The sequence below is a fragment of the Pelophylax lessonae genome (genome assembly GCF_965119305.1).
Source record: "Pelophylax lessonae genome assembly, chromosome: 4".
Lineage (NCBI taxonomy): Eukaryota > Metazoa > Chordata > Amphibia > Anura > Ranidae > Pelophylax > Pelophylax lessonae.
In genome coordinates, this window is record NC_138771.1 from 557290622 (window position 1) to 557304974 (window position 14353).

Consider the following 14353-nt stretch of genomic DNA (forward strand, 5'->3'; position numbering starts at 1 on the left):
TGGCAGACCAAGGAAAGCAGCGGGCAGCGTGATTGACGATGGGCTTGGTATGGACTGGGGGGGGGGGGGGGAATGTGGGTTTGACCCTATGCCAGTTTTTTCTTACATTTTTTAATAGCCGAGAGTCGGCAATTGTATCCACGAGTCATTTTAAATGGGATTTCACTCGGTTTTCTTTTCTTTAGAAATTTCATTTTTCCTGTAGCAAGATCTATACATCGTACAGATGTGCCACTTTATAGGCACAATAAGGGGACCCCCAGGCACTATATTAAAAGGAATTTTTTTTTTTTTTTATTAACCGTCACTTTTTTTTTCAGTTGTCAGGGGGAAAACCCATTGACAGCTGATGACTCATCGGTTGTTAAAGACACGGCGGCTGGCGTACTGGCCCTGCTCCTTAACAACCAGCTTATACTGCGCAATGATTGGAAAAAGCTTTGCCCAATCAGGGCGCAGCATTGCAGGGTGTTCATCGGGGCAAACACCCGGCGAACACCCTGCAACACATGCTCGGGCCGAACTGTTCACCCACCCCTAATTCTGAGTTCTCTCATGTTCTCATTCTATTGTTCTGCAGCTCCTTTTTTGTCCCCACAAATTGGGGGGGTGCATGTTTATTTCATGGTGGCTATTGTATTATTTATATTCTTGTTTAAATTTGTATTATATTACACTGTGTGTTTGCCTGTAATTAATCTCATAGGCCTCATTCACACAGGTGTTGAAAAAAGGCAGTTGGGTCTTGTTTTTACCTCTTCCCAACTGCCTGTTAACACCACTCAAAATTGTTAAAAAAATCAGGAGTGAATGGAGGTGTACACATGGCAGCATTAGGGCTGCATCGCTACAGCGAGGCAAAGGAAACTCTTGCACTTATGATCCATTGTTGTGGTGTGCTGATTAGATCTTGTCCATTGGTTATGGAGTTGTAAGGACACATGCTTGTGTTTTTAACACTTTTGTGAGTATTTTAGGCCAGTGTGATCTTCTCTAAGTTGTTATCTAGTACTGTTCCCAGCCTGATGAAAGATGCAAAGCCATGAACAGGACCTTGACTATAAACTATAATCCCTCCATGTATAACCCTTATCACTTAGGCACGGACAGTGTGTTTGCTTTACATTGCATTTAAAGTGATGCTAAACACACAATGTTTAATTTACATTGTCTCTTCTCTTTCTGTATATGGATGATGGCATTGTAATTATTTTAATTTAAAAAAAATCTGAGTACCTTTTCCTAATCGATATACAGCTGTCACATGGCCCAGATCTTTCCCAGCCTGTCTGCAGGGGAACATAAGCAGGAGGATCTTCTAGCCCTCTGCTGCTGGTCAAAAAAAAAATAGCCTTTGGAATACGGAGTAAAAATAAATGAATAATCTCAATAAACTGTTTTAAATCAAATATATATTTGAAAGTAAATCTTTGGTATTTTTGGCAATTGCATGGTGTGGGTGGACTTCGGCCAATCACAGGCTGTGTCAGGCCCCTCCAGCCTGTGTCTTAGAATAACAGGGAGGAGAAGTCTACATCAATCAGAATGTAATAACTCACCCTCGTGTTTAGCTGGTTAGTAGGCACGGAGGAGGAGGGAGTGAGTGGGCTGTCATTTACTACTGTGTATATGTCCACATGTGTGACTCTATAGTCACATGGGCTGCCCAGATGTGATAGGGAGGAAATTCTCAGACTAGAAACTCACTGACAACAGAGCATGTGCAGAGCTGCCAACACTGCTTTGCAAATTCCCCAACTGCATTGGGGACATGGACAGGAGGGGGGGGGGGAGAGATAGAGAACAGCAGGATTTACCAGGTTCTTTTTGCAGAATAGAAAAAAGGAATCACAGTGAGCGAGTATGAACATCATGGAATAGACCATTTATTGATAGGTTTTTATGATGTGGGTTTAGTGACACTTTAAAGGCATGATTACAAAGTGTCAGCAGTGATCTTTTCCTATTTTATATTGTAAAAAAAAAAAACACTCCCTCAGAGAGTTTAAAGAGTTTCCTTTAACGTAACTTAAACACTTGCTCAATGCATCTGAAGAGCTCATTAAAACTATAGGCACATTAAAGGTTGCTTTAAATTTCAATGCCTGTGTGAATTTACTGGAAAAAAATATTTAAAAAAACTCTTTTTTTGCCCATACTGCAGGTCTCTAAATTGTGTGTTATTTTATATAATCACTCGGCTTCAGAGCTGAACAAAATAGATAAGGCAAATTCCTGAGTGTGCCAAGTACAATCTACAAGCTCCATACATTGTTCAATTTAACATTGATGGGATTCACAGCAAGCATATACCCAGGGGTCATGGGATATGCAGTATAACTTGTTTGTTTTTATGTTTTCTTATTTCATTTGCAGCACAACCTACTGGATGGTTTATGTGGTATTCCGCGAGCACAAAATTGGGGTTCCGCGGCAGTTTGCCACATCCAAGATGGCCACTGCCTGCTGTTCCCGGAAGGTCAGAACCAGCACAGATCACGGGAGCGTGATCTTAATCCTGCACTGACATCAGCCCTGCCGCCAGCCAGCCCGCCTGCCCTGCCATGATCAGCTACCCACTTACAAAGCTCGCCCATGAGAGAACCCGCACAGCAGTCAGCCAGCCAGCCCTGCCATCAGCCATTTTCTATCACTCGTGGTAAAGGAGTGATGGTGAGTGGAGTTCATTGCAAAAGCTCTGTTATTGTCAGATAGAAATCTCTGTTAGGTAGGCTCTGTCAGGGGCATTTAAAGACTCTGTCAAAAATTAAACCAGATATAAAATTTTCCAGCAAAGAGAACATTACACTTTGCGCATTTAAATTTTCGGTTTGGGCTGTGCTGTGCTGGGCTACTCTACGGCACACATTTTTTTGTTGGGGTTCCAAAATTTTGCTATACCATGTCAAAGGGTTCCAAGGGAAAAATTAATTGGGAAACCCTGGTCTATACAACACATAGGATTTAACCAGGAAGCTAAAAACAAACCACATTCTAGCATCTCTAATCAGTAAAGATGATGTGCACACAAAATCCAGGAGATACTGCCATCTTGTGGTAAAGAAACAGTACTGCAAACATCAGACAGAAATGACTCATGTGTGTACAGTATCCCACAAAAGTGAGTACACACCTCACATTTTTGTAAATATTTTATTATATCTTTTCACGTGACAACACTGAAGAAATGACACTTTGCTACAATTTAAAGTAGTGAGTGTACAGCTTGTATAACAGTGTAAATTTGCTTTCCCCTCAAAATAGCTCAACACACCATTGTTAATGTCTAAACCGCTGGCAACAAAAGTGAGAGTACGCCCCTAAGTGAAAATGTCCGAATTAGACCCAAAGTGTCAATATTTTATGTGGCTACTAATATTTTCTAGCACTGCCTTTACCCTCTTGGGCAAGGAGTTCACCAGAGCATCACAGGTTGCCACTGGAGTCCTCTTCCACTCCTCCATGACGACATCACTGAGCTGGTGGATGTTAGAGACCTTGCGCTCCTCCACCTTCTGTTTGAGGATGGCCCACAGATGCTCAATAGGGTTTAGGTCTGAAGACATGCTTGGCCAGTCCATCACCTTTACCCTCACCTTCTTTAGCAAGGCAGCGGCCCTCTTGGAGGTGTGTTTGGGGTCGTTATGTTAGAATACTGCCCTGTGGCCCAGTCTCTGAAGGGAGGGGATCATGATCTGCTTCAGTATGTCACAGTACATGTTGGCATTCATGGTTCCCTCAGTGAACTGTAGCTCCCCAGTGCCAGCAGCACTCATGCAGCCCCAGACTATGACACTCCCACCACCATGCTTGACTGTAGGCAAGACACACTTGTCTTTGTACTCCTCACCTGGTTGCCGCCACACACGCTTGACACCATCTGAACCAAATAAGTTTATCTTGGTCTCATCAGACCACAGGACATGGTTCCAGTAAACCATTTGCTTAGTCTGCTTGCCTTCAGCAAATTGTTGGCAGGCTTCTTGTGCATCATCTTTAGAAGAGGCTTCCTTCTGGGACGACAGCCATGCAGACCAATTTGATGTAGTGTGCGGTGTATGGTCTGAGAACTAACAGGCTGACCCCCCCCCCCCACCCCTTCAACCTTTGCAGAAAGCACTCATACGTCAATTTCCCAAAGACAACCTATGGATATTACGCTAAGAACGTGCACTCAACTTCCTTGGTTGACCATGGTGAGACCTGTTCTGAGTGGAAACTGTCCTGTTAAACCGCTGTATGGTCTTGGCCACAGTGCTGCAGCTTAGTTTCAGGCTCTTGCCAATCTTCCTGTAGCCTAGGCCATCTTTATGTAGAGCAACAATTATTTTTTTCAGATCCTGAGTTCTTTGCCATGAGATGCCATGTTAAACTTCCAGTGACCATTGTGAGAGAGTGAGAACACCAAATTTTACACACCTGCTCCTCATTTACACCTGAGACCTTGTAACACTAAGGAGTCTCATGACACCAGGGAGGGAAAATGGCTAATTGGGGTGTACTCAGTTTTGCTGCCAGTGGTTTAGACATTAATGGCTGTGTATTGAGTTATTTTGAGGGGACAGCAAACGTACACTGCTATACAAGCTGTACACTCACTACATTGTAGCAAAGTGTCATTTCTTCAGTGTTGTCACATGAAAAGATATAATAAAATATTTACAAAAATGTGAGGGGTGTACTCACTTCTGTGAGATACTGTATATGGCAGATGCATTTCAATGCACGTTCATGCTGTGATGGCGTGTATCTCCTTTTAGAATAACACTGTTCAAAATATCACAAGGTAAAAAGGATGTGATCGGGTTTTTGCATTGGCTTTAATTATCTATGTGCATATTTGCTATATATACAGTGGGTACGGAAAGTATTCAGACCCCCTTAAATTTTTCACTCTTTGTTATATTGCAGCCATTTGCTAAAATCATTTAAGTTCATTCTTCTTCCTCATGAATGTATACACAGCACCCCATACTGACAGAAAAACACAGAATTGTTGACATTGTTGCAGATTTATTAAAAAAGAAAAACTGAAATATCACATGGTCCTAAGTATTCAGACCCTTTGCTCAGTATTTAGTAGAAGCCCTCTTTTGATCTATTACAGCCAGGAGTCTTTTTGGGAAAGATGCAACAAGTCTTTCACACCTGGATTTGGGGATCCTCTGCCATTCCTCCTTGCAGATCCTCTCCAGTTCTGTCAGGTTGGATGGTAAACGTTGGTGGACAGCCATTTTTAGGTCTCTCCAGAGATGCTCAATTGGGTTTAAGTCAGGGCTCTGGCTGGGCCATTCAAGAACAGTCACGGAGTTGTTGTGAAGCCACTCCTTCGTTATTTTAGCTGTGTGCTTAGGGTCATTGTCTTGTTGGAAGGTAAACCTTCGGCCCAGTCTGAGGTCCAGAGCACTCTGGAGAAGGTTTTTGTCCAGGATATCCCTGTACTTGGCCGCATTCATCTTTCCCTCGATTGCAACCAGTCGTCCTGTCCCTGCAGCTGAAAAACACCCCCACAGCATGATGCTGCCACCACCATGCTTCACTGTTGGGACTGTATTGGACAGGCGATGAGCAGTGCCTGGTTTTCTCCACACATACCGCTTAGAATTAAGGCCAAAAAGTTCTATTTTGGTTTCATCAGACCAGAGAATCTTATTTCTCACCATCTTGGAGTCCTTCAGGTGTTTTTTTAGCAAACTCCATGCGGGCTTTCATGTGTCTTACACTGAGGAGAGGCTTCCGTCGGGCCACTCTGCCATAAAGCCCCGACTGGTGGAGGGCTGCAGTGATGGTTGACTTTCTACAACTTTCTCCTATCTCCTGACTGCATCTCTGGAGCTCAGCCACAGTGATCTTTGGGTTCTTCTTTACCTCTCTCATCAAGGCTCTTCTCCCCCGATAGCTCAGTTTGGCCGGACGGCCAGCTCTAGGAAGGGTTCTGGTCGTTCCAAACATCTTCCATTTGAGGATTATGGAGGCCACTGTGCTCTTAAGGACCTTAAATGCAGCAGAAATCTTTTTGTAACCTTGGCCAGATCTGTGCCTTGCCACAATTCTGTCTCTGAGCTCTTCAGGCAGTTCCTTTGACCTCATGATTCTCATTTGCTCTGACATGCATTGTGATCTGGAAGGTCTTATATAGACAGGTGTGTGGCTTTCCTAATCAAGTCCAATCAGTATAATCAAACACAGCTGGACTCAAATGAAGGTGTAGAACCATCTCAAGGATGATCAGAAGAAATGGAAAGCACCTGAGTAAAATATATGAGTATCACAGCAAAGGGTCTGAATACTTATGCCCCGTACACACGTGCAGATTATCTGAAGACTTTTGTCTGTAGACTTACCAAAACCAAATAATATGAGGTCAAACCTAAACACTTTCAATTTGTATGCAATCCGGCAGGCCCCTGCACTACATAGAAAAGGTAAATCTGAAGACAAAAGTCTTCAGATAATCTGCACGTGTGTACGGGGCATTAGGACCATGTGATATTTCAGTTTTTCTTTTTTAATAAATCTGCAACAATGTCAACAATTCTGTGTTTTTCTGTCAGTATGGGGTGCTATGTGTACATTCATGAGGAAGAAGAATGAACTTAAATGATTTTAGCAAATGGCTGCAATATAACAAAGAGTGAAAAATTTAAGGGGGTTTGAATACTTTCCGTACCCACTGTATGTATATATATATATATATATATATATATAGTTATAGTGCTTAGTATGAAATAAATGGACGCATCTTATCCTTTTATCTCACCAGGGTCCTAAAAAGGTCAGACATGCATGTAGCTACTAGGTGAAGAATCTACAAATCTGAATTACATAATGCTCCTGCTTTAACAGTCAGCTTTCTTGTAATAACAACTGATGTGGCTAATCAGTCGCTCGGCTGCTATTACAATCAGCAGGAGGGGATTTTCCCCACCCCCCTCCCGCCGAATTCGGCGGCTCACCCGGGTCTCCAGTCCTGTCCTTACCTAGGTCCCCGCCAGCTCTAAGACCTGAGCGATCAAACACCGCTGACTGCTCAGTTCTCAGAGCTCTGCGATTAGAGAGCTGGTGACTGTCAGTCACTGCTGTCTGCTTTGCACGACCCCCCCCCCCCCACTTACTAGAGCGCTGGGCTGTTGAGGGGGTGAGTCTTGCCGAGAGGCTGCCGGTCCATGGTTTTGGGTACATCTACACCATATGATCGCAATCTTTCCTCATCCCAGACCGGCTCTGTGACATCAGCTGGCAGCGACTTTAGCCCACTGTCTGCTGAAAATGGGTCACAGGAGAGCAGAATGAATTACACTCCTACAACGTACTTCTCATTTAAATCATTTCAACTGTGGCTCACCTAAAACGATCTGGAAATGTGATCTGTTAGTGGTCCCTCAGGACTGAGAAACACTGATATAGATAAATGCGTACACAGATTAAACACAGTAGCACAGGATAAAGACACACTCATTTGCAGCAGGATTATTTTGATTTTCTGGACTAGAGCTGACCACTGCACCACACACTCATCTCTCATCTCTGCCATTTACCTGGTTTGATCTTCATGACAACGGTCTTTCTGTTCTGGTCTCTCATTTGCTTGATATCCAGCAAGTCATGTGGATTTCCATTATGACGAGGCCAACAATACACAAATATACGTGAGCCACTGCTTCCACAGTCCACCACTACACCATAATTAAGATTAGGGTTGTTGGTGTCTGTGGCTTCCATGTCGGTAACATGAGCCAAGTATCTGCAGGGAAACACAAATATTAATTACAACTCACATCTAATATTCTTACAGCTCATAGGTGGTGCGATTTTCTGTCCTGCAATGAGGGTTGCAGGAAAGAAAATTGCTCGGTTCCCCCATCATCACAGTCAATGTTAAAGGGGAATCCTGTGGGAGGGGGCACACAGTTATTATTGCTAGCCGTACATACTGTACAGTAAGTGAGCGTTCTTCCACTTGGACAGAAACGCGTTACTAGCAGGATAGAGTGAAAATAAAGAAAAATAAAACAATATAATAAACTGAACAAATATAGCCACGACATCTAAGGACTTGTAAAATGCAACATATTAAAATGTTTATACTTGGGTTTAGGTATGTGGAAAGTCGGTCTGTAATAAATAGGGCAGGCATAGCACCGAAGTAATCTCACTACTTAATAGAAAAAATGCTTGCTTAAATAGAATAAGATATCCATGTTTGAAGTGGCATAAAGCCAAAAATTAACCAAATAGGTTTGAGAAAGGAGCAAATTATATAAAGGAAATAAAAGGCATGGGCTATGGTTATCAGACTTTACATTGGTGGTTTAGTGGAATAACCAGTTTGTCCTTGTTCTCAAAGATTCAGATTTCCATGAGGTGCCTAATCTGGTTTACTCACTGTTAAAAGGTCGATTAAATGTTCAATGCGGATTGAGTTGCAGTAAAATAATTCTATGTGACCATTTACAATGTGTTTTTTTTTATCATAGGCTACATCATTATAAATACATTTCCTGGTGGTTTTGCCATTTTCCTGCCTGCAACCTTTTTTTCTGTTGCAGGGCCAACAATGCTATTCAAATGACTGATCCCCAAAGCGTTGTCAGCACTCAGAAACAGAGTTGCTTCATTTTGCACGCACAAAGCGTTGGGCACACTGAATGCTTCGTGGGGTGCACAGGCACTGTAAGTACCAAGGAGCCCAGCCACTGCTCAGTCTGTACAGGCACACATACAGCCGCTTCCCTCCTCATTTTGGCTCTCGGGAGAGGTGGAGAGCTCTGAATTCAAAGTGTCATTTGTATGTAAAACAAATCTAGCCCTTTAATAGGAAATATGTTTTACCTTTGATATTTCCGGTCTCGCTGGGATCGGCTGTACTTAGTACGGACTAAAAGTAAAGAGTAGAACAGCAAGAAGAGGATGGCAGCCACTACACCGATTATGACCAACTGACGTAAGGTAGTATTTAGAGCACGTGGACACCCACCAGGAGATAAGCTAAAGTGCCAGGAAGCCGGAAGGAGGCAAGATATGCTGATCCTGGAGTGTAAAGGAGATTAAACACTGTTAAAACAGGTATGAGCTGAATAAACACAAGAAAAAGATTACATCAGCGTGAGAAGAAATATAAACGGAGATCAGTTCACATTATTCCAACTATGAGGGAATTTTCCTGTTTAAATAGTGGTCATGCCATCTGCTGTAAAAATAGCTACCGTAGTTTCACAACGGAGATCACATTGAAAAGTAGATCTGTCACTAACAACTTTGCATGAATAAATTCCTGATATGTCACAAAAATCAAAATGGAAGCTCCACCTATTATCATTAAAGTGGGTGTAAACCTCAGTGATGGAATCTGGGAAAAGTACACATCTGTAGTGTTTACTTATCTCTCTCCAAAGCTCTGAAGCCCAGTATATACTGGCTGAATGTCAGACAGCATCGGCCGATTTAACAGTCTGACATTCGGTGTACTGGAGTCAATCCAAGAGAAGCCAGTTTCTGTCGAGGGGGCATAACCGAAAAAGGTCTGCCGATCGACTCCGGATCAGCGCTTTTAGCCAATGGCTGAGAGTGCTGACTGGAGTGTTCTGGCAGGGGGGGGGGGGGGCAGTTCTCCTGTCAGAACGCAATAGAACAGCAGGGTCCTCCTGAGCCGTCAGGTTTTTTTTCGTTCAGCCCTGCTAGGTTGAATGTAGAGCTGCACGATTAATCGTATGAAAATCGCAATCTTGATTCGCCCCCCCTGACGATCTAAACCTGACATATGCTCGATTCTTTGCATAGCTGCATAGAGCTATAAGGAAGCAGAGAGAACAGCTGTGGAAAAAAAAAAGCCTCCCGCAAACAAACTAAGGGTCCTTTCACACGGCCGCTCCGTGTGTCCGCAAATCCTCCTACTTTTTTGCGGATGATTTGCGGACATAATGTAAGTGAATGGCATTGCGGATGTCAGCGGAATACCATCCGCTGACATCCGATTTTCCTCCTTTCAGTTCTGTTCCGTTTTTTCGAATGGAACAGAACCCCATTTTTTCATCCGTATAAAAAAAGGAAAGGAAGAAAAATCGGATGTCAGCGGTGTCATCCGCTGACATCCGCAGTGCCATATACTTACATTATGTCCGCATATCATCCGCAAACGGATAGGATGATATGCGGGCACACGGAGCGGATGACACAAATGTCATCCGCTCCGTGAAAAAAAAAAAAAAAAAAGTCCCGCAGCGGACTTAAGCAGCGGAGCGGCCGTGTGAAAGGACCCTAAGGGCTCTTTCACACGGGCGATCCGATCAGATCCGCCTGTCAGTTTTTTAGGCGGATCTGATCGGATCCTCCATGCAGCGCTATGGGGCAGCGGGTGTCAGCGGAGACACCTCCGCTAACACCCGCTGCCATCCGCATCCGATCCTGTGCTTGAAATCTGGACGGATGGAAACCCTATTTTTCCATCCGTTCAGTAATCGGAGCGGAACGGATCTGATGAGAGCGGACAAGCGGTCCGCTCTCATCCCATCCCCCATAGAGGGCAGCGGGTGCGGAGTGCGGAGACACCTCCCTCGATCCCTGCTGAGCAACACGGATCCGCTGACGGAGCGGACCGTGTGAAAGAGCCCTTATGCTGGCCATACACGTATAGATTTTCATTTCAAGAAAATTCGTTTGATTTTCTAATCGTTAGTGGGGTTAAATCGATGTCCCTTTTCGACTGCAGCGACGGGAAAATTTGTAGGGGCAGAAGGGAAAACTTTTCTCGATCAACGAATTTTCGGGCAGTGTATGTGGTAATCGTTCAGAAATTACATTCATTTTAAAATTAAATGTTAAAAGCAAAAGACAATTTTCAAACGACATTCGTCTATTCAAAGAATGTTCAAAGAATGTTCTACGAATATTCCCGTCCAAAAATCTATACGTGTATAGGGGTCCTTTCACACGGCCGCTCCGTGTGTCCGCAAATCATCCCATCCGTTTGCGGATGATTTGCGGACATAATGTAAGTGAATGGCACTGCGGGTGTCAGCAGAATACCATCCGCTGACACTCGATTTTCCTCCTGTCAGTTCTGTTCCGTTTTTACGAATGGAACAGAACCCCATTTTTCCTTCCGTGTAAAAAACGGAAAGGAAGGAAAATCGGATGTCAGCGGTATCATCCGCTGACATCCGCAATGCCATATACTTACATTATGTCCGCATATCATCCGCAAACGGATAGGATGATATGCGGGCACACGGAGCGGATGACAGAAATGTCATCCGCTCCGTGGAAAAAAAAAAAAAAAAAGTCCCGCAGCGGACTAAGGGCTCTTTCACACACTCCGTCCGCAGGACGGAGTCCGTATTTCTCAGCGGGGGATCGAGCCGCCGATCCCCCGCTGAGCAGCAGGAGGACAGCTGTGTCTCCGCGCTGTGTGCGGAGACACAGCTGACAGTTCCCCATGCATCTCTATGGGGGAAATCGGATGTCAACGGACCGTCAGTCCGTTCTCACCCGATCCCATCCGATCCGCTGGACGGATGGAAAGTAGGGTTTCCATCCGTCCAGATTTGACAGATCGGATCGGGTCGGATGTCAGCGGACATGTCTCCGCTGACATCCGATGCCTCATAGGAATGCATGGGGGGACCGTTCAGATCCGCCAAAAAAACGGACAGGCGGATCTGAACGGTCCGCCTGTGTGATGTGAAAGGGGCCTTAAGCAGCGGAGCGGCCGTCTGAAAGGAGCCTAATGCCCAGTACACACGATCCGAAAATCGGGCGACGTTCCATCCGTTATTTTTCGTATTCTAGCAGCTCTTAATAATATTCGCTTAAAGGGAGAGGTTACTCATGATACGAATTTTCTCGGACGATAATTCTTAGCTTCCGGTATGCGTAACCACGCTGTAGCGTGTGAGGGGAAAATGATGTCTACTGCTCATGCGCTGTCTACTGCTCACCATTTTTTTCGGACGAACAACATACTGATAATACGATTATCGTACAATGTGTTATAATACGATCAAAATTTTTATGCTTGCACGACCGGATAATATCGGGTGAACTGTCGTGATCAGATTATCGTCCGATCCTTTCACAAGCGTTAATTTTCGTCCGATTTTCGGATCGTGTGTACGGGCCATAAGTCTCCCAGTAACTATAAACAAAATGATTACATTGTATCTTTTCCTTCTCTCTGCCAGGGAGAAAGGAAGTTTAACCTCTTAAAGACTAGACCTTTTTCTGACACTTGTTGCTTGCAAGTTAAAATCTGTTTTTTTTTGCTAGAAAAGTAATTAGAACCCCCAAACATTTTATATATTTTTTTAGCAGAGACCCTACAGAATAAAATGGTGATTGTTGTAATATTTTATGTCACACTGTATTTGTGCAGCAGTCTTTCAAACGCAATTAATAGACTTTAATGAATAAAAAAAAAAAAAACATAACAGTAAAGTTAAAAAATCGTGATTCTCATTTTGGCCAGAATCGTGCAGCTCTATGTAGGATCCTATGTCTCTGTGGTTACATCAAAAGCCACGCCCTTTTACAGTTAGAAGCACGCCCCTAGGGACACACTTAACCCCTGAATGTCTAATAAAGTTAACCCCTTCCCTGCCAGTGTCATTTTTACAGTAACAGTGCATATGTATAGCACTGATTACTGTAGTAATGTCACTGGTCCCCCCAAAAGAGTCAAAAATGTCAGTCAAGGGTCCGATCTGTCCGCCGCAATGTCGCAGTCCCGCAAAAAAAAAAAAAAAAAATCGCAGATCACCGCCATTACTAGTTAAAAAAAAAAAACAATAAAAGTGACAAAAATCTTTCCATTAGTTAGTAAACGCAATAACTTTTGCGAAAACCAATCAAAATACGCTTATTGCGATATTTTTCACCAAAAATATGTAGCAGAAAACAAATTGGCCTTAAATGTTAAAACATTTTGATTTTTATATTTTTTTGGGGGGGAATTTCATCCAAAAAAATGTGAAAAATATTATTTTTTCAAAATTATCGCTCGTTTTTTTGTTTATAGCGCAAAAAGTAAAAATCGCACAGGTGATCAAATACCACCAAAAGAAAGCTCTGTTTGTGGGAAAAAAAGGACATCAATTTCATTTGGGTACAGCGTCGCACGACCGCGCAATTGTCTGTTAAAGTCACGCAGTGCCGAATTGCAAAATAGGCCCTGGTCTTTGAGCAGCCAAATCCTCCGAGGCTTAAGTGGTTAAAGCTCCATTCACACTTGTGCGACTCCAAAGTCGTGTAATTTTCACTGTAACTTTACATTGCAACTTTGATGCAACTTTGGATGGGTGCGACTTGGGCTTTGACTGTTGCACAACTGTCGCATTGATAACATTAGGATGCGATTTTCATGTGACATTTGAGAGTTTACATTGCAGTCTATGGCACTCAAGTCACATGAAAACTGCATCAAAGTAGCGCAGGAACCTTTTTAAAAATCGCTGCGACTAAGTCAAATAGATTTAAACGGATTTCATTGAAATACATGGGCTGGGACTTGTGTGTCCAAATACCCATCCCTATTCCCATCGCACAGGTCCTGGAGAAGGCTCTAGGATACTGGATGCTGCAGCAGTCACCAGCTGGAGACTGGATCTTACATGACACATTGCATATATGTGATCATACATCAATAAAGCTATTTGGACAACTTAAAGATCTGTGGTGTTCTGGCAAATATCTGCACAGTTTATGTGTCCAAGTTTCATTACAAGTCACACGAGTGTGAAAGGAGTCTTAAGGCTTACGTTTTCTCAGGTCCCCTGCCGGCGCTCATTGCCTCTCCCCCCCTTGCGGAGTGCTCCCATAGCAAGCCGCTTGCTATGGGGGCACTTGAGACCTGCTCTGTGTGCTCATAAGACACACAGAGCATGGCTATACCCCATTCACTCCTCACTTGCTGTGATTGACAGCAGTGGGAGCCAATGTGTGGCTCAGCCAATGAGGAGGGAGAGACCAGAGAGAACTGCTGCTCTCATGCACATCATTGGATCGAGATGGGGCTCGGATAAGTACTATGTGAGGGTCTGGGGTGGAGCTGCACACAAGGTGAAAAACCTTCAGATTGTTGGATCGAGATGAGGCTCAGGTAAGTACTAGGGGAGGGGGGTGGGGGTAAAAAAAAAAAAAACCTTCAGCCTTTAGAACCATTTTAATAAATTTCAACTGTGTATTTAACCACTTGCCGACCGCTCACATTGAGCGTACTGCGGCAAAGTGGCTCGTTATCGTCCAGCGACCTAGACCTACGTCGCTGGACTCCTCCCCTTGTGGGCGGCGTGCGCGCTGCCGCCGGAGGCTCGCTCCCGCTGTATTCAGACACAGCGGGAGTCAGGCCAGGGGAGGAGAG

At 43.9% G+C, this 14353-nt stretch overlaps 1 protein-coding gene across 2 annotated transcripts in view; it reads right to left on the bottom strand.

Annotated features, from left to right (window-relative positions):
* The window catches only part of ENTPD4 (ectonucleoside triphosphate diphosphohydrolase 4), an 86605-nt gene that overhangs the window by 56286 nt on the left and 15966 nt on the right, over positions 1-14353 (bottom strand). For both annotated transcript variants that reach the window (XM_082253161.1, XM_082253160.1), the window contains exons 3-4: positions 8833-9030; positions 7539-7744 (exon numbers count right to left, since the gene is read on the bottom strand). In XM_082253161.1, the coding sequence (XP_082109287.1) occupies positions 7539-7744; positions 8833-9030 (404 nt within the window). The remainder of the gene's footprint in view (positions 1-7538; positions 7745-8832; positions 9031-14353) is intronic.